The 21,789-nt window shown below is 37.9% G+C and overlaps 1 protein-coding gene across 3 annotated transcripts in view; it reads left to right on the top strand.

The window, feature by feature from the left end:
* PSEN1 (presenilin 1) overlaps positions 1-21,789 on the top strand; it is a 75,487-nt gene that overhangs the window by 22,038 nt on the left and 31,660 nt on the right. For all 3 annotated transcript variants that reach the window (XR_010657823.1, XM_065900215.1, XM_065900221.1), the window contains 3 exons: positions 10,473-10,726; positions 13,085-13,226; positions 21,187-21,254. Coding sequence is in view for 2 of the 3 variants with exons in the window: in XM_065900215.1 (XP_065756287.1) it covers positions 10,473-10,726; positions 13,085-13,226; positions 21,187-21,254 (464 nt within the window). In the remaining variant the exon portion in view is untranslated. The remainder of the gene's footprint in view (positions 1-10,472; positions 10,727-13,084; positions 13,227-21,186; positions 21,255-21,789) is intronic.

Raw genomic sequence — 21,789 nt, 5'->3', positions numbered from 1 at the left:
TGGTGCAGTGGTTAAGAATCCGCCTGCCAATGCAGGGGACACGGGTTCCAGCCCTGGTTCAGGAGGATCCCACATGCTGCAGAGCATCTAAGCCTGTGCACCACAACTACTGAGCCTGCGCTCTAGAGCCCATGAGCCACAACTGCTGAGCCCGCGTGCCACAACTACTGAATCCTGCGCCCCTAGAGCCCATGCTCCACAACAAGAGAAGCCACAGCAATGAAAAACCCTCACACCACAACGAAGAGTAGCCCCCACTCACTACAACTAGAGAAAGCCCGTGCGCAGCAACCAAGACCCAGTGCAGCCATAAATAAATGAGTGAATGAATATATATATATATATTTTTTGGCTGCCCTGGGTCCTAGCTGCAGCATGCAGGATCCTTTAGTTGTGATGTGTGGACTTTTAGTTGCGGCATGTGGACTTCTTAGTTGTGGCATGTGGACTCCTAGTTGCAGCATGAGGACTCCTAGTTGCAGCATGAGGGCTGCTTAGTTGCAGCATGCAGACTCTTAGTTGCAGCATGCGTGCAGGATCTAGTTCCTCAACCAGGGATCAAACCCAGGCTCCCCTGCACTGGGAGCATGGAGTCCTACCCACTGGACCACCAGGGAAGTCCCTAGAAAAACACTTTTTAAAAAACAGCTTTGTTGAAGTATAATTGTCACACAGTGAACTGCATGTATTTAAAGTATACACTTTGATCAGTTTTGACATACATTTGTACCCTGGAAACCACCACCACAGTCAAAATAATGAACATAACCATTGCACCTAAAAGTTTCCTCATGCTCTCTTGTAATCTCTCCCTCCTGTCCCTCCCCAACTGCTGTCTATTCCCAGGGAACCACTGATCAGATTTTTGTCACTGTATTCTAGTTTACATTTCGTAGAATTTTATATAAATGAAATCATACGGTACATACTCTTTTGAGAGGCTTTTTCATTGAGTATAACTCCTTCTAGTCAAGATTCATCAGTCTTATAGCATGTGACAGTAGTTCCTTTTTATTGCTGTGTTGTATTCCATTATATAGATATACCACAGGTTTTTTTGTTTTGTTTTTTTTATCCCTTCACTTGTTCATAGGTATTTGCATTGTTTCTGGTTTTGGTTTATTACAAATAAGGCTGTTGTGGATGTTTGTGTACAGATCTTTGAATAGACATAATTCTTTCATTTATTTTGAGTAAATACCTAAGAGTAGAACATGATCCAATGTAGAAGGTATATATGTAGTTTTTAAAGATACTGTCAAACAGTTTTCCAAATTGGTTGTATAATTTTGCACCAGCAGCATATGAGAGTTCCAGTTCCTCCACATCCTCATCAGCCCTTGGTACAGTCAGTCTTTTCAGTTTCTCAGCCATTCTAGTGGGTGGGTACTAATATCATTGTGGTTTTAGTTTGCATTTCTCTGAATAATTATGTTAAGTATCTCTTCATGTGCTTGTCATCCTAATATCTTTGGTGAAGTATCTGTTCAAATCTCTTAATTTTTAAATTGGGTTGTTTGTTTTCTTTTTCTTTCTTGTTTTTTTGGAGGGGGTTGTTTTATTGAGTTTTGAGAGTTCTTTATATATTCCAGATACAAGTCCTCTATGATATATATGATTTGCAAACATTTTCTCCCAGTCTATGGCTTGTCTTTTTATTTTCTTAACACTGTTTTTTAAAGCGCAGAAATAGATGAGTTCAAATATTGATAAAGTCCCTTTTATCTATTTTTCCTTTTGTGGATCTTCTTTTTCTTTATGTCATACCTGAGAAATCTTGCTTAACTCAAGTTCTCAAAAGTTTTTTCTTACATTACTTTCTTCTGGAAACTGTAGTTTTAGGTTTTACATTTAGATCTGTATTGTAAGTATAATTTTTTGTATATGGTATGAGGTATGGATCACAGTTCAATTTTCTCCATTTGGATATCCAGTTGTTTCAGCATCATTTGTTGAAAAAGACTGTCCTTTCTCCACTGAATTGCCTTTGCACCTTTGGGAAAAATCAGCCGTGCATATGTGTCAGGCTGTTTCTGGGCTCTCTGTTTTGTTATTTGTGCCAATATTACATTTTTTGATAACCATAACTGTATAAGAAGTCTTGTGGCATTAGTTCTCCAATTTTCATTGTTTTGGATATCCTAGGTCCTTTATTTACATATTAACTTAATAAACATTTCTACAGAAAAGCCAATTGTGGTTGTATTGAACCTTCAGATCACTCGGTAGGGGGGTGAGGGGGTGGCGTTGGTAGAATTGACACGTTAACAATATTGAGTCTTTCAAGCCATGAATACACAGTATAGCTCTACATTTATCAAATATTTAGGTCTTTAAAAAATTTATTTTAATTGTGATAAATGACATGACATAAATTTTAAACTTTACCATCTTAACCATTTTTAAGTGTACAGTTCAGTAGTGTTAACTATATTCACATTCTGGCACAGTAGATTTCTAGAACTTTTTCAACTTGCAAAACTGATACTCTGCACCTATTGAACAACTCCCGATTTCCCCATCCCCACAGCCCCTAGCAACCACAGTTATACTTTTTTTTGAGTTGGACTACTTTAGGTACTTCATATAAGTGGAATCATGCAGTATTTGTCTTTTTGTGACTTGCTTATTTCACAGTATAATGTCCTCAAGATTCATCCATGTTTCAGCAAGTGACACGATTTCCTTCTCTTTTTTTTTTTTTTTTTTTTTTTTTTTTGTGGTACGCGGGCCTCTCACTGTTGTGGACTCTCCCGTTGTGGAGCACAGGCTCCGAACGCGCAGGCTCAGCAGCCATGGCTCACAGGCCCAGCCGCTCCACGGCATGTGGGATCTTCCCGGACCAGGGCACGAACCCGTGTCCCCTGCATCGGCAGGCAGACTCTCAACCACTGTGCCACCAGGGAAGCCCGATTTCCTTCTCTTTTGAGGCTGAATAATATTCCATTGTACATATGTATCACATTTCCTTTATCTGTCTATTGATGGACATTTGAGTTTCTTCTGTCTCCTGGCTCTTGTGAATAATGCTGCAGTGATCATGGGTGCACAAATATCTCTTTGAGATACTACTTTTAATTCTTTTGGATATGTAACTAGAAGCAGGGTTGCTGAATCATATGACAATTCTGTTTTTAATTTTTTTGAGGAACCTGCGTACTGTTTCCTATAGCGGCTCTACCATTTTACATTCCCGCCAACAGGGCTTCAATTTCTCTGCACCCTTGCTAATACTTGTTATTTTCTGTTTTTTTAGTAGTAGCCATCCTAATGCATATAAGATATCTCATTTTAGTTTTCATTTGAATTTCTCTGATGAATAGTGTTATTGAGCATCTTTTCTTATGCTTGTTGGCCGTTTGTATTTATTCTTTGAGAAATGTCTATTCAAGTCTTTTGCCATTTTAAAATCAGATTATTTGTTTCTTTGTTGTTAAATTTTAGGAGTTCTTTATGTATTCTGGATATTAACCTATTATCAGGTATGTAATTTGCAAACATTTTCTTCCATTCTGTGGTTGCCTTTTTACTGTTTGTTTCTTTGATGCACAGAAGTTTTAAAGTTTGATGTAGTCCCATTTGTCTATTTTTGCTTTTGATCTTTAATTTCTCTTAGCAATATTTTATAGTTTTCAGTGTACACATATATTTGGGGTTCCTCAAGACCATGCTCAGGTTCAGTGATTAGGCAGTAGAAGGACCCACAGATCTCAGAAAAGCCGTTATACTCACTGTTACAATTTATTACGGTGAAAAGGCAAAGATTAAAGTTAGCTACAGAAAAAGGCACAAAGGGTAAGGATCCAGGAGACACCAGGCCCAAGCTTCCACTTGTCCTCTCCCAATGGAGTCATGCGAACAGTGCTTAATTCTCCCAGGAACAGTGTGAGACAACATGCACGGAGTATTGCTCACCAGGGAAGCATACTTGAGCCTTGGTGTCCAGGAGTTTTATTGGGGCTTGGTCATGTAGACATGTCTGAACATAGTTCTGTAGCCCCTCCTAAGGTCACGCAGATACCATGTAGCCCAAAATTGCCACCATGGATCACATTGTTAATAATGTGACCCAAGGCCTCATGTAAACAGAAACACTTTTAACAGGCAGCCTATTCCAAGGGCTTAGAGGTTATCTCCTAGGAAGCAGACCAGATCTTTCTTTGGTGTGTGCAGGGTTTGGACACCCCTGACCTGCTGAGTTAATCCTTTACAGTACCAAAGCCCTTTCACATCTTTTCATCCTTCAGGTCTCAGCTCAAATGTCACTTCCTCAGAAAGATATTCTCTGGTCACATTACTTGAAAGTAGTCCCATTCTATGTATTTATCACATCACCCTATTATAGTACTGTTTCAATCCGTAATTATCTTGTTTATTATCTGTCTTCCCCTGCTTGAAATCATTTCATGAGGGCAGTCTTGTTGACTGCTATGTCCTTGTACATTCACTTTTTTAAATTAATAAGTTTTAATTAAAACAAAGTACCATAAGCCAAATAGAAAGATGACAAAGGATGTGAATACTTAGTTCATTAAAAAAAATACTCAGGGCTTCCCTGGTGGCGCAGTCGTTGAGAGTCCACCTGCCGATGCAGGGGACACGGGTTCGTGCCCCGTTCCGGGAGGATCCCACATGTTGCGGAGCGGCTGGGCCCATGAGCCATGGCCGCTGAGCCTGTGTTCTGCAGCAGGAGAAGCCACAACAGTGAGAGGCCCGCGTACCGCAAAAAACAAACAAACAAACAAAAAAACAAAAAAACTCATCTTTTCTAATAATAAGAGACGTAAAAGTTAAAATTACACTGAGATCCCATATTTTAATACCTATCAAACTGCTATAAATTCAGGCCTCTCATAGCTTACTATGTTGACAAGGGCTTGTTGAAACAGGCACTCTCCTGCATTGCTTAGACTTTTAACTGGTACAACCCATAAAGAGGGCTATTTGGCAGTACAGATCAGTATTTCAAATGTGTGTATACTTTGACCCCGTACTTTTACTTTTACTTCAGGGAATTTATCCTGCAAATATGCCCCCATACACGTGAAGTAACTTACAGGGGGGCATTCATTGCAGCAGTGTTTGGAACGGCAAAAAGTTGGAAACAAGTTTAATGTCCATCATTAGAGGATTGGCCTATTAAATTATGATATATTCATATACTGACTATACAGCTGGCTAAAAAAAATGTTTTTTTAGAGAATAAGGATATTCTTTACTGATGTGTAAAAAACTCTCTAAGATACATAGTTCAAAAAAGAAAGCAAAGGGCTTCCCTGGTGGCGCAGTGGTTGACAGTCTGCCTGCTGATGCAGGGGACACGGGTTCGTGCCCCGGTCTGGGAAGATCCCACATGCCGCGGAGCGGCTGAGCCTGCGCGCCCGGAGCCTGTGCTCCACAACAGTGAGAGGCCCGCGTACCGCAAAAAAAAAAAAAAAAAAAAAAAAAAAAAAAAGAAAGCAAAGTGCAGGACAGTGCATTTATTGTGCTACCATTTGTGTGGACAAGGGGAATGAGAATATATATTTGTATTTGCTTGTATATGCATAAGGAAACTTTAAAAAGATTTGCCGAGAACAGTGACAGTGGTAACCTGGGGGATTAGGAAACTAAGTAGATAGTTAAGTGGGAGGTGTTTTACTGTATACTTCCTGGCTTTAGAACCGTATGTATGTTTTACCTGTTTAAATAAATAAATTATACTTTAAAAGACAATAATATGGTTAGTTTTTAAAACAGTATCTGAAGTATTACTATGAAGATGAAGGGGTGTGTGTGTGTATGTGAGAGAGAGAGAGAGAGAGAGAGAGAAACAGTGCTCTAGTATCCCCGTATCAGCTCCAGGGGCAGGGCAGGGTGGGGCTCGCTAATGTTCATCATAAACCGGAATATCCAGTTAGAATACCATAAACAGGCATTTTATGATTGCCGCTTTCATGCTAGGCTCACCCAGTTACAGCTCACGTAGCCTGGTAGGACAGCTGTGGTGCCATAGCAGGAACTCAGGTTTTGAAGCAAGAGACTTGGATTTGATTCCTGCCTCTGCTGTTTTCTGTCTGTGGGATTTTGGACCAGTTGCTTTAGTGTTCATCTGAGAACCTCCCAATATATGAAAAGAATACATAAGATGACGTGAGAGTGCTTTGTAAATTATATAAGTACTTTGTATCAATTATATAATACTAAATTATATAAATGCTTTGTAAATACTCTATAAAGGGAGCTGTTATTACTTGCATTTTAGTTTATATTTTACATTAATCAGCCCATCAAGTTGGTCGTAATTGTATTGCTGAATATTAGTCACAAATATAACATTCTTAGCGTATGACGTAGTCACCTCCTAAGAAAATAGAAGTATGAATTCCCTCAACCCTCCTGCTCCTCAGCTATCAATCACACTATACCTGTGTTTTCCAGATCCCACCTTCCTCATAACCATTTCCTTCCTACTGAACTTTAGTGACTTGTGTTCGGCAAAAATTATCTTTCTTGGTGAGTGGTATACATATTTCTGTCTTTTGTGCTTTGCAGTAGTTTCCTTTCCGCTCCTCATAGGGCTTGAGTCTTCATAAATGTTTTCTCCATGAGGTCAGACTGAGGCAGAGGGCACCAGTGTCTTTGTAAGGCCAACTTTTCTCTCTCCTTCTCTTCTCTGCCATTTATCCCTTACCCTGTTTCATTAATTATCGTCTCTCTGTCTTGTATCATCACCCTTTTACTCTAATCCTAATTCTATACTTTGACCTGACAAGTATGCTTAAGTCTCTAAAATAACTTTTTCAAATTTGAATCCCTTCTATTGTCACTTTTTTTGTTTTTGTTTCTGTTTTGCTTCAAGGAATGATTGCCTCTAATTTCTCAGTTTCCATTCAATCCCCAGTCCATTATGATTTATGAATAACCTGCTGCTTCTCTCGTTGGTCGTCATCCCACTCTGTATTTTTCCTTCCACAGCTGTTGTAGTACATTAATGACCAACATGTCCATCTATACTTTCTCCCTGAGATTTCATCCACTTGCATAGCAATGGAAACTAATGACTTCCCCCAACTCCCTTCTGAGCTTGAAATTCTTATTAACTGCCTTTGGACTTTCCTGCCTGGTTGTAGGTACTTCAGATTCACCTATCTCCCTAACTAAAATCTCTCTCCTCTCCTCTAGCCTGCTCATCTTCTTGTGTTCCCTATATCTATCAATGCCATCACCACCTTCCTAGTCCCTTATGCCTAAACCTCCAGAGTCATCCTTGACTCCTTCCTGACCATTCACATGTAATTTGCCACAAAGCCCTATCAATTCCACTTCTGAAATATTCTTCTCATACCTCTCCTATTTTCCATCGTCACTCAGTCAAGTTTCTTGAAAATGAAACATAATCTGATGTGTCACTTCCTCAACCTTAACAATTTTTATGACTTTGTTTCCTACAGGACAAAGGCTGAAGTCCCTGGCATGGCAAACAAGGTTCTTTACAACCTGTTCCTAACCTTCCTTTCCTGCCATCAGCCTTGACCACCCTGTCCTCCAGCCCCCTCAGGAGTACTCACTGATTTTCTGCATAGGCCTGTGCCACTCTACATGTTGTCTCTGCCAGGAGCCCATTCACCTTCTGCTCAAGAATTATATCTTTTATGTTGTGTTTCTTTTTTATTTTATTTTATTCTTAATTTTTTATTGACATATAGTTGATTTACAATGTTGTGTTAGTTTCAGGTGTATAGCAAAGTGATTGTTATATATATATATATTTTTTTTCTTTTTCAGATTATTTTCCATTGTGGTTTATTACAGGGTATTGAATATAGTTCCCTGTGCTATACAGTAGGACTTTGTTGTTTATCTGTTTTATTTATAGTAGTTTGTATCTACTAATCCCAAACTCCTAATTTATCCCTCCTCCACCCCCTTTCTCCTTTGGTAACCATAAGTTTGTTTTCTATGTCTGTGGGTTTGTTTCTGTTTTGTAAATATGTTCATTTGTATCATATTTTAGATTTTGCATATAAGTGAGATCATATGATACTTGTCTTTCTCTTTCTGATTTACTTCACTTTGTATGATAATCTCTAGGTCCATCCATGTTGCTGCAAATGGCATTATTTCATTCTTTTTTATGGCTGAGTAATATTCCTCTGTGTGTGTGTGTGTGTGTGTGTGTGTGTGTGTGTGTGTGTGTGTGTGTGTTGCATATATGTATATGCCACATCTTCTTTATCCATTCATTTGTTGATGGACATTTAGGTTGCATCCATATCTTGGTTATTGTAAACAGTGCTGCTGTGAAAATTGGGGTGCATGTATCTTTTCAAATTAGAGTTTTGTCTGGATATATGCCCAGGAGTGGGATTGCTGGATCATATGGCAACTCTATTTTTAGTTTTTCAAGGAACCTCCAGACTGTTTTCCATAGTGGCTGTACCAATTTACATTCCCACCATATGTTGCCTTTCTTGATCATACAAAATTAATCAGTCCTGTAGCACTTTGTTCACATCTCTAGTATAATATTTCTCCTATGTTAAAACTATCTCATGAGCTACTTAAGGACAGCACCTAGATCTTTTTAATTTCAGCATTGCCACAGCAGAATACCTGGAATATAGAATTCCGATTACTTGTGGAATGAATAAATTGAAAGTCAAAGGAAAGAGAAAGCCCACATTGAGTGTACAGAGCTTCCATGTTGTCTTGTGAATGGCAAATAGAGAGGGCGTTAAAAACTTGATTTCTGCAGTCTGTCACACCTAGGTTCAAACCATTTCTGTAACACTTACTAGCCTTGCCTGTAAAGTGGTGATGATGAGGTGGCTGTGAGAATTAAATGTAAAACACACGTCAGGGCTCCCCTGGTGGCCTGGTGGTTGAGACTCTGCACTCTCACTGCCAAGGGCACAGGTTCAGTCCCTGGTCGGGGAACTAAGATCCTGCAAGCCGTGCAGTGCAGCCAAAAAAAAAAAAAAAAAAAAAAAAAGGACATATCACAATCCGTAGTACCTTGTAATAATTTTAAGCTATTATTAAGCATGTTATGTATTTTTATTGAATAATAGTATTCCTCTGTAGCGATACTTGGTTAAACTCTAGTCAAAAATGAGGTACAAGAGTGGCATGTTCTCACATGAGCTTCCTCAGAGAACCCTGTCTTAACCGAGCTGATTTTATCTTATCAGCAACAGTGACTATCAGTCTACTGCCATCTCCTGTTTTATTTACTTCTCTGTTATTTTTCTCCTTTTGTCTTATTATTTTTATTTTGCTGTTGTTGTTAGTGCTCTTGGGATTCATCCTACCCTTTACAAAAAGTGAGTTTTAGATACAGTAATACCAAAAACGAACTGAACTTGAAGAATAGGAAAGGATAAACCCAGGATAAGGATTTATAAGTAACAAAGTGGTGGTTAGGTTAAGAGGAAAGTAGAATCTAAGGAAATTCTACTTCCATTCCTTTATTCATCACATATTTATTGTTCTCTTCCTCTATACAGGGCAAGATGGGAATGGGGTGGGGACAGGGTGGGAGGGCATCAGAATTAAGTCCTAGTTTCTCTCTGTAAAGGTTTTTTTTTAATTGAATTTTTTTTGAGATAACTGTAGATGGTAAGAAATAATACCGAGAGATCCCTCGTAAATCACTTCAAGGATTTTTAAGTCTTATTAATAATGAAAGTGAGGGACTTCCCTGGTGGTGCAGTGGTTAAGAATCTGCCTGCCAATGCAGGGGACATGGGTTTGAGCCCTGGTTCGGGAAGACCCCACATGCCGCGGAGCGACTAAGCAACTAAACCCATGCACCACAGCTACTTAGCCTGCACTCCAGAGCCCGCGAGTCACCGCTCCTGAGCCCGCATGCCACAACTACTGAAACCCGCGCACCTAGAGCCCGTGCTCTGCAACAAGAGATGCCACCGCCATGAGAAGCCCACACACCGCAACGAAGAGTAGCCCCCGCTCACCGCAAGTAGAGAAAGCTCGCGTGCAGCCACAAAGACCCAATGCAGCCAAAAGTAAATATATATATTAAAAAAAATAATGAAGGTGAGATAGTTCCTTGTATAACTGATATGAAACCACAGGTAGAAAGCACTTCATGGTTTGAAAAAGTGAGCGTACTCTGCTTGCAGCTGCAGCAAGTAAAGAAGGCTTCATGCAGGTGTCGTTTTTAAGTCAAACCTCAAAGGATGAGTACAATTGTATTAGGTTGAGAATGGAAGGTGAGAATGAGGTAAGCCATGAGCCAGGTGAAAGGGAGGACCTGGGTTCCTTCAGTGGACAGTGGTTAATAATCTTGGCTTTTAAACTGCATACTTCTTGTAAATTGATTCTTTCTTGCCTCAGGTTTTTGGAACTCATATAATAAGGGGCCTGTTGATAATCTCGGGTCTAATCATTAAATTTTCTGTTTTTGATACAGAGCACCTTGATTCTACTGGGAGTCTAATTTACTGAACAAGTCTCTCTTGTGCTTTTAGAATGACAGTAGAGAGCGGCATGAGCACGGCAGCGAGAGGCGGAGGCATGGCAACTCTGAGTCGTTATCCAATGGCCGAGCCCCTGGTAACTCACAGCAGGTGGTGGAACAAGAGGAAGAGGAAGATGAGGAGCTGACGTTGAAATATGGCGCCAAACATGTGATCATGCTCTTTGTCCCCGTGACTCTCTGTATGGTGGTGGTCGTGGCCACCATCAAATCAGTCAGCTTTTATACCCGGAAGGATGGGCAGCTGTACGTATGAGTATTGTGTATCATTATGCTCAAGGCCAGCGTACTGTCCTTCATAGCGTGTCATCACCACCTTGAAGGCCTCTGCACTGAAGGGACATGAAGGCTAGGGAGTCCATCCTCTCTGATGGCCAAAAGCAGATGATGCTTTAAGTAGAGAAGATGAAAGCTGCAGAATTATGTTTTTTATGTGGTGTCCCTAGGTAGGGTTGAATTTATTTGGAATTGAGCAGTTGAGTAGTGATTTTACTACCTCAGGGCCACTGGGCCCATTGTTCTTCTCCCTGGAATGTTCTTTTCCTTTTCTAACTTTGGTGGATTAATTCCTATCATCCTTCTCATCTTGGCTTAAATGTTGAATCCTAAAAGATAACTTCTCCGATCCTCCTAACAGAATTAGGTCCTTCCTGGTATCCTTTCTCATAGCAACCTGTTCTTTTCACTTGTTACAATATGCAAGTATTTATTTATTTTCATTACTTAATGCTTGGTTTCCTTCTGTACTATGAGGCCTGTGAGGAAACTTTATTTCCAGGGTGAGGTATGTAATAAATGCTCAGCAAAAAAAAAAAAGTTGTTCAGTGAAAGGATGAAGAAGCAATGCAGGCTGGCACTAAGTGTTTGTGGAACTGTCATGTAGATTTCTCTGGTGCCGTTGGTGTCGACCCTTTGTCTCCAAGAAAAATGCTTTGATTCAGATGTCACCTAGTTCTGTCTCTAGGACTTTTGTGGGGCTCAAAAAGCTTTAAATGAATTTCGAAATTGGCGAGTGTCTGGAAAATTCTGTGGGGTTCTGAAAGCCAAGCTTTTAACCTTTTGGGAGAAAGGGTAAGACAGTAAGTGAAGGACAGGGATTGGAAACAATAACCAAAAGAGGTTGGGGAATATTATCTCTGTAAGTTAGAGTTAGGTTTGGCTGCATATTAAAGAACAGGGGTTAGCAAGCTATGCCCCACAGGCCAGATCTGCCTGCCACCTCCTTTTGTAAATGAAGTTTTATTGGAACGCTGCCATGTCCATTCATTTATATATTGTCTATGGCTGCTTGCACACTACAGTGGCAGAGTTGAGTGGTTGCAACAGAGACCACATGACACACAAAGCTTAAAATATTTACTCTCTAGTTTTTTACAGAAAGTTTGCTGAGCCCATAATAGAAAATCAAAACAGGGAATTCCCTGGCAGTCCAGTGGTTAGGACTCGGTGCTTTCACTGCCGGGGCCCAGCTTCGATCCCTGGTTGGGGAACTAAGATCCTGCAAGCCGTGTGGCACGGCCAAAAGAAAGAAAATCAAAACATCTGGTTTGAATGATGCACATATTTTCTCTGTCTCCCACAGAGTAGTGCAGAGGTAGTAGTTCAGATTGTGTAGTGGCTTCTCTTCATCAAGGACTGAGGCTCCTTCGTCCCTTCTTTTTTGGCTTCTATCCTCTAGGTTATTTCGGGGTCCAGTATTGGTGCTGGAGCCCCAGGCTTCATTCAGACAGCAGGAAGGAGTGGGGGAGAAAAGGACATGAGACATGACTCTCAGCAGAACTAACTCCTCCCTTAGAAGTTCCACACAACACATCTGCCTATAATTCATTGGCCATTACTTATTCTCATGGCCACACATAACTGTAGGGGAGGCAGAAATAAAGTCTTCTACTGGGAACCTTGGTACCTGGGATAAAAGTGTTTCTATGTGAATGAGAAGCAAGGGCAAGCTGGATATGTGACATTATCTCAAGACAACTTCAGTTGCAGTCACCGTACAGATGAAGGATAATTATCAGCCATTTTACCTTCCTCTGACAACCACTTGTAGCCTAGGTAGTTTATGGCAGAATCTGGTACTTTTTTTTTTTTTTTAATGTTTTCGGAGTATAGTTGCTTTACAATGTTGTGTTGGTTTCTGCTGTACAGCAAAGTGAATCAGCTATACATATACATATATCCCCTGTTTTTCGGATTTCCTTCCCATTTAGGTCACCACAGAGCACTGAGTATAGAGTTCTCTGTGCTGTGTAGTAGGTTTTCATTGGTTATCAGAATCTGGTACTTTAACAAATCACTAATAAGCTGTGGAGAAAGAACATTTGATGAGGTAATTATTTCGGTATAAATCATCCACTAGATGGAGCCAGTGTCTGGCTCACATAGGTCCACCTCCATATTTTACCTATCTCCTTTTATTTTGAAGGACTTATTTTAGCATATAGCTATTTTTATTAGGTTAAAAACTCTTGGTTAGATTGATGAGATGGAAAAAAGTGACTTATATCAGTTGAATCAAGGAAACAAAACTGGTGTTGGAGAGCATGTAATTTGTAATCTCCATTAACATTTACCTGGGGGCTTTTGTGTTTTATTTTATTTTAGAATCTATACGCCATTCACAGAAGACACCGAGACTGTGGGGCAGAGAGCCCTGCACTCAATTCTGAATGCTGCTATCATGATCAGCGTCATTGTTATCATGACTATTCTCCTGGTGGTTCTATATAAATACAGGTGCTATAAGGTGAGCGTGAGACACAGAGCTTTGCTTTCCACCATCTTCTTTTCATGGTTGGGCTTTGTTGTCACCTTACTTGGTCTAGTAAAGAAAAAGGTCTTATATTCTAGAACTAAGTTAATTTTTAGTTTCCCCCCTCATTTGTGGAACATTTAAAAAAATGCAAAAAGGCATAAATGAAAAACAAATGTTTTCATATAATATCACACTCTAAATGGTTTTAACATTTTGATTTGCTGTATACTTCGGACATTCCAGAAGGATATATCCTGAACCTTTGTGAATTCCCTCATTGACAGATAGCACTGTAGCATATAATTGTCTCCATAAAATAACTTATAACTATAAAAATTCAGATTCTCAACTTGAGTACAGAACAGCAAAGCCACCTTCAGCTGCTGTTAAACTCATTGATGACTGGCCGAATTCCCAGTTCTAAATTCGTAGATGTCCATTCCCTCTCTCTCTCCTGCAGGAACACAAATTCTTTACTTGGGAAACAAAGGCAGGGGAGGTTGTGCAGGAAAGACACAGGCCCAGCCCAGCCTCTGGTCCCCTACCTCACTCTCTACCTAAGTGACTTGCTTGTGAATTTCAGCTACCTGGCACGTGTTTCAGATTCATGCCTCAGAAAAAGGACAAATTATTACAGGTCATGAACCTTTAGGCTCATTCTCAAATAAAAGAAATATTAACTTTTCAAATATTGAATTCTACTCTCTTTTTAGTATTTACTTCTGTATATTCTTTAACATGGTTAAAATCAAATGCATAATCAGTATGTGTCCTTTTTTAACTTTTACTTTGGCATAAGCATTTTTCCATATTATAAATTCTTAGCAAATATGTCTAATGGTTACATAATATTTGACTCAATGAGTGTATTGTAATTCACTTCCCCTAATTTGGACATTTAAGTTGTTTCCAGATTTTCGCTCTTCTAAAAAGCAGTGAATGTCTTTATGCATAGAACTTTTCCGTTTTTCAAATTATTTCCTTAGGGTAAAATCCTAGGCACAGAATTTCTGGAGCAAATTATCTGCATATTTTTAACTGTCTTGCTGTGCAGAATTTTGTTTTCAAGATGATAGTATCAATTTGTACTTAACACTGGTAGTGAAAGAGGCTTTCTTACCCCACCTTCACCAGCATTTAATTTTTTTAAAAAAAATCTGTGCTAACCCTCATAGGCAAAGCAAAAATGTCTTAATTTGCATTTAGTTGATTATTAATAAGATGGAATACCTTTTCAGTGTTCACAAACTCTAAAATTATACAGAGTTTAACCTTGTTTGTTGAGTGGGTGGAAGTATTAACCTAAGTGATGACCATTTGCAGTCTGACATCAGAATCTAGAGATTGAAGAGAAAAGATGTGTGTGATGGCGACAGGTAGTCATCAACACTCAGAGAGCCAAAGATGTAAACCCATGCTGAGAAGCATACTCCTCCCCCTGCTTAAATATGCTCATGTCTCAATTACTTTATCTTTTTCTTCCCACTATATATATTTGTTTACATATAAGTGTTTACCTGCCAGTTCCATTTCTCTGCTTTATTGGACTTTCTTTGTGACTTGTATCTGGATTATATGCTACTTTTGTTCCTCACATGTTATTGGGAGTCACCTGGGGTTTTGCATTCTTCTTTGGTGTTAGGAGACCTCTTTCTGCTTTACTAGCAGGAACTTAGAGGGCTTCTCCTGGAGCTCATAGTCTTGCTAATGTCCACTTGGGTTGTGTTGAGTTCAGGTGGAGGAGGGTAGTACTGGGGGGAAAAAGTGGTAAACTCATCGCTGGCTTCCTGGTATTTCTGACTCCCCAGCCTACTGGCAGCTGCACGCATTCGATCCAGGTTTTGTAGTTGTATTCGGTAGGTAGAACTAGAACTTATCCTGATGTATTTTTGGTCAGTTTTGTGCATATTTTAGTTAATGCTTCATATTAGACCATCTAAAAGGTTTATACTTAGCTGGATTTCCACGTTCACCCATTCATTTTTGTGTTGTTTTTTTTTTTGCTTTTTAATATCCAAGTCTTAGCAAACACAGCCAATTCTATAGAAACAAGTTGTTGATTTTGACTCCTAGTATAAAAATAAAAGGAGCTTTTGAGTCAGAAATTCAGAAACTTGCCAGGACCTGTTTGGAAATAAGCCCTGAGGATTTGTGTGTCGGTGGTTGATTGTGCAATGTCTTTGAGAAGCACAAGAAGCTAAAAGACCAAACAAACCTTAAAAAGGAAGAAATGGAAAAAAAAAAAAGGAAGAAATGGAAAAGGCAGTTAATTATTATATATCATTTGTTATAGATGAAACTGTATAGCTTACTAAAGTCACATGATTTCTGGCCTAGATAGTTGAGTGTTTAGAGGAGATCCTTGCTGTTCTGTACTGAAGCAGGGGCTCTTTTCTTTCAGAGCCTTTAGCACAGGAAAGCTGAACTAGGGTTTGTAGCAAGATGAGAAAGGCCTGTTTTACCACCTGATGTTCTAGAAAAAGGGAAGGTGTTATTTAGTCATCATCAGAAGAAGCTTTGAATTTAGGTAATAATTCAGAAAATCATAACATCAGTGATTAACCTAAATAAGAAGACCATTTACAACCATTATTACAGGCAGAGAGCTAATATTTTTACCATATGAAGAGCAGTTACAAATAATTAAAATTATGAACATCCTAATAAGAAATTTTAAAAATCCAAGCAGAGAAATTATGAAGGAAATATAGGTGGCCAGGAGAGAGAGAGGGAGAGAGAGGTGTATGTGTATTTTCTCACTAGCAAAAAATATATATATCAAAATAACAAATTAACATATTTAACTTATTGACTTGGTGAAGGTTAATCAGGCCTTTTTTGTGGAGTCACTAAGCCAGTATGTATCAATAGTCAGTAATTAGAAAACATTTGTACACTTTGGTTCTGTATTTTGCTTTCATGATTTATCCCAAAGAGTTAAAAATGCTGGAAAATATTTGCATACTAGATATTACTCCTAGCATAAAATATAATTGGAAAAAGAAGGAAAACCCCACAAATTCCATGCATAAAGGAAAAGTTAAATTGTGGGTTCATGCATGTAAGTAGACTATTATTTAGTTATTTAAAAGTCATTTAAAAAATATTTGGTGGGTTGAGAATTTGTCTTTAATAAAAAATTAATTTAAAAAGCAGAATGTAAAATTTTCTATTACCTGATTCTAATTTTTTTAAAAGGTCTTTACATATGCAGACAGAAAACATGTCTGAAAGGAAATGTTAATGTCAACTTTGGTTCTCATTGGTCAGTGGGAATTCTTTTTTCTTTTAGTGTTTCTATATTTTCTATATGTTATAAGCATATGTTACTTTGTATTCAGAAAAATGCTGTTTTTTTTAAATAAAAAACATTCCCATGTTCCCTTGCCCCTTCCCCCATAAAACAAGGTAAAAAGCATTTCTTAAGAAAGTAGAGAAAAATAAAAAATAAAAAAAAAAAGAAAGTAGAGGATTTCTGGTACATAATATTTACTCTAACCCTTAATTTGGAGCTCAGTATGGAATACCAGCGTACATCTCCCACTCTTTAAAGTTTTTCTGTTTTGTAATATTTTATATACTTTTTAGTTTTATAACTTGGATTATTTCTAAAGCTAAGGCTTGTGATGGGCTGGGATGCAGGTGAGAAGATTCATTTCTGCTTATTATTATTTTTTTTGCAGATGAACTAGAGTAAGGACTCCCTTTAGAATATTTTGCTAAAGTTGAAGTACTTAGAGGGAAATGTACAGGTGTCTTCAGTTTACTTTGATATGTATTAAAATGGGCTAATGGGTGGAGAGATGGATAGATGTGTTGCAAAGCAAGTACAGCAAAATGTGAATGGTAGAATTTTGGTGGTATCTGGGCAGTGGTTCACTGTGTGTTTGAAAATTTTTAGCATAAAATGTTAGGGGAGGGGCTTCCCTGGTGGCACAGTGGTTAAGAATCCGCCTGCCAATGCAGGGGACACGGGTTCGAGCCCTGGTCCGGGAAGATCCCACATGCCGCAGAGCAACTAAGCCCGTGCACCACAACTACTGAGCCTGTGCTCTAGAGCCCGCGAGCCACAACTACTGAAGCCCGTGTGCCTAGAACCTGTGCTCTGCAACAAGAGAAGCCACCACAGTGAGAAGCCTGCACCCCGCAACAAAGAGTAGCCCCCGCTCACTGGAACTAGAGAAAGCCCGCGTGCAGCAGCGAAGACCCAGTGCAGCCAAAAATTAAATAAATGAATAAATAAATAAAAATTTTAAAAATGTTAGGGGAGGTTTTTATGGAGGAACACCAGATATTAAATTTGTTGTATTCGGATAGTCAATTTAGAATATTTAAATGTCAAAGGAATACCAACTTTAGTGATGTAAAGCCACTCTTTTGACCTTTTCCCAAATTATAACATTTTATAAAGTTGTTTTAAAGAAAGAGAGAATTTTTAAGAAATCTTTTCTTCGAAAGAATTAACAATCACAGATCACCTTGAGTGATCAAAATGGAACCACAAGACAAAATTAACATAGATTCTAATGTTAACATTAGTGACAACTAGATTTTGATAGCTTAGAGTGAGATAATTGGAACAACTGGATCTGGGAGGTGTGTGGGGGAGATTTTTTTAAAAAAGAAGACAAAATAATATTCTTGATTTGGAGGTTTTCTTTTCTCCTTTTTCTTTAAGGTTTGATTTGGTCTTTTCTGATTAAGAGATATGTTTGGGAAAGTTGTTGATTAAGTAACTCCTGTCATTAAACACTAAAGTTCATTGAAAGCATAAAGCATATTATGGGTGTATCTACCTCAAAATAATTTCACTTTTGGTTAAAAATTACCTGACAATGTATCATGCTTCTCCATTCTATTTTTTAAAACCCCAGACTCTTTGGCTTGTATAGTATTTTCCCCAATATACTCATTACATAAAATTACCATAAATTTTTTTTATCTTGTGTAATAGATTATAAAAATCAAGTTGTGGGGACTTCCCTGGCGGTCTAGTGGTTAAGACTCCATGCTTCCACTGCAGGGGGCATGGGTTCGACCCCTCGTCGGGGAACTCAGATCCCGCATGACACATGGCGTGGCCAGAGAAATTAATTATTTAATTAATTAAAAATCAGGTTCTGTTTCTATCTCTCATATTAATAAGCTGTACATGAGTAATAATAACTAATATTTATATAGTTCTATATGAATTCTGCATAATATTAATGGACTGACATATAAGTGTTAACTTATTAATGAACCAAGTAAAATAAACATAGCATAGCAATACTTATTGAAACCTCAGATTCAATAATACTTATTGAAACCTCAGAATATTCTTTTATCAAATGGTTATGTAATTTAGACGACCTGTTTTCTCTGTACAGTTAAAGTATGTGTACATAGGTCACTTAACTGAATATCTGATTTTCAATTTTATTGAATTTGATTTATCAATTATTTTATCAATTTATTATCAATTATTTATCAATTAATTTATTGTTTATTTAAGAAATACATCAAAATTCCTCCATTGAAAATATTGCTACTTTAAAGTTTAAATGTTAACTGTTGACTGTTGATAAATTTTTTAATCAAAGTATAGTTAATTTACAGTATTATATTAGTTTCAGGTATACAGCATAGTGATTCGTTATTTTTACAGATTATACTCCATTAAAAGTTATTACAAGATAATGGCTATAATTCCATGTGCTATAAAATATATTCTTGTTGCTTATCTATTTTATACATAGTGGTTTGTACCTCCTAATCCCATACCCCTTATTTGTTTTTGTTTTTGTTTTTTTATTTTTATTGGAGTATAGTTGATCTACAATGTTGTGTTGGTTTCAGGAGTACAGCAAAGTGAATCAGTTATATGTCTATATATATCCACTCTTTTTTTTTTCAGATTTTTCCCATATAGGCCATTACAGACTATTGAGTAGAGTCCCCTGCGCTATACAGCAGGTCCTTATTAGTTATCTATCTTATATACAGTAGTGTGTATATGTCCCTTCCAGTCTCCCAGTGTATCCCTCCCCACCCTTATACCCTGGTAGCCATAAGTTTGTTTTCTACATCTATGAGTCTACTTCTGTTTTGTAAATAAGCTCATTTGTACTCTTATTTTTAGATTCCACATATAAGCAATATCATATGATATATGTCTTTCTGTGTCTGACTTCACTCAGAAGTATGACAGTACTTCTGACAATCTCTAGGTCCATCCATGACAATCTCTAGGTATGACAATCTCTAGGTCCATCCATGTTGCTGCAAGTGGCATTATTCTGTTCTTTTTTATGGCTGAGTAATATTCCATTGTGTGCATGTACCACATCTTCTTTATCCATTCGTCTGTTGATGGACATTTAGGTTGCTTCCATGTCCTGGCTATTGTAAATAGTGCTTCAATGAACATTGGCATACCTCTGATTTGTACCCCTCACTTCCCATTCCCCTTTGGTAACCACTAGTCTGTTTTCTATATCTGTGCATCTGTTTCTGTTTTACACGTACATTTATTTGTATTACTTTTTAGATTCCACATATAAGTGGTATCATACAGTATTTGTCTTTCTCTGTCTGACTTATTTCACTAAGCCTAATACTCTCTAGGTCCATCCACATTGCTGCAAATGGAAGAATTTTATTCTTTTATAAGGCTGAATAATATTCCTGTGTGTGTGTGTGTGTGTTTGTGTGTGTGTACACATCTTATTTATCCGTTCTTCTGTTGATGGACATTGGGTTGCTTCCATATCTTGCCTGTTGTAAATAGTGCTGCTATGAACATAGGGGTGCATGTATCTTTTCAAATTAGTGTTTTTGTTTTTCTTGGATACATACCCAGGAGTGGAATTGTGGAATATATGGTAGTTTTATTTTTAGTTTTTTGAGGAACCTCCATACTGGTTTCCACAGTGACTGCACAAATTTACATTGCCACCAACAGGGTACAAAAGTTCCCTTTTCTCCACATCCTCGCCAATACTTGTTGTTTGTGGTCATTTTGATGATAGCTATTCTGACAAGTATGAGGTGATAACTCGTTTTGATTTGCATTTCTCTAATAATTAACAATATTGAGCATCTTTTCATGTGCCTGTTGTCCATGTGTATATATTCTTTGGAAAAATGTCTCTTTAGGCCTTCGGCCCATTTTTTGATTGGGTTGTTTGTTTTTTGACATTGAGTTGTTTGGTTTGTTCATATATTTTGGATATTAACCCCTTGTCAGTCGTATCATTTACAAATATTTTCTCCCATTCCGTAGGTTGTCTTTGTCTGTTTTGTTTTTTTATAATACAATAACCCTTAAAATTTTATTTATTTATTTATTTATTTTGGCTGCATTGGGTCTTCATTGCTGCTTGCGGGCTTTCTCTAGTTGCAGTGAGCGGGGGCTATTCTTCATTGCTGTGCGCTGGCATCTTACTGTGGTGGCTTCTCTTGTTGAAGACCATGAGTTCAAGGTACATGGGCTTTTGTAGTTGTGGCACGCGGGCTCAGTAGTTGTGACTCACGGGCCCTAGAGCGCAGGCTCAGTAGTTGTGGTGCAGGGGCTTAGTTGCTCCACGGCACGTGGGATCTTCCCGGACCAGGGCTTGAACCTGTGTCCCCTGCATTGGTAGGCGGATTCTTAACCACTGCGCCACCAGGGAAGTCCCATAGGTTGTCTTCGATAATTTGGTTTTTTTAATGTATTCTTTTCTTTTTAAAATTTTACCTATTTCTAAAGGAACGAAGGTCTACATGTATTTTGGTGAAATTTCTATTTATATTATGAGTAGTTCAGCACCAAAGAGTTCTGTTATAGGTAGTCACTGATCCCAAAGCTGCTTGTGTTTTGCCATTTGAAAATCATAACACATACAGAAGTAGTATACAATTTTTGAAGTAAGAAATTTAGATTTTTTTTAGGGTTATGGGATCTGTTAATTATACTGAAACTCTTTTCTAGGTCATCCATGCCTGGCTTATTATTTCATCCCTATTGTTGCTGTTCTTTTTCTCATTCATTTACTTGGGGTAAGTAGTGAAATATTTGGTCTGTTTTTCAGAAGTTAACTTTATTTAGGCTCTATAACTTGTCACTTAAATAAATGTACTTTGTTGATGAATTATTCTTAAATTATAATTGTTTCCATGTATAGGTATACATGGAAATACCTATGGTATATATACAACCTATGGTATATATACAACTAGTTAATATTATCGATAGGGATATTCTTTTGTTGATCCTTGTTTGTAATAAGTAGAATGAAAGAACTCAAGACTACAGTTAATTCTAAGTCGTTTTAGTAAAGAATTTACTGTCTTCTTTACTTCTAGTAATAATCTTTGAATCAGAATGTTAAAGCATTTCAAGCATGTGTATAAACATGAATTGATTTTTAAACTTTTATATTGTTTCATCAGTTAGTCTTTTGCCTCTCAAATGAAATCTTACATGAGAACTTCACATATAAAATAGAAAAAAGTGGAGCTGCTCTGTTGAAGAGAATAGAGGCTCAGAGATTTGCCTGCCTTGTCTTTCTGTCAGCCCTAGTGGCAGAATACA

Source organism: Phocoena phocoena, chromosome 2 (genome assembly GCF_963924675.1).
Source record: "Phocoena phocoena chromosome 2, mPhoPho1.1, whole genome shotgun sequence".
Classification (NCBI taxonomy): Eukaryota; Metazoa; Chordata; class Mammalia; order Artiodactyla; family Phocoenidae; genus Phocoena; species Phocoena phocoena.
Note: the sequence above shows the minus strand (reverse complement) of the source record. Positions and strands in the feature narration are given on the sequence as shown.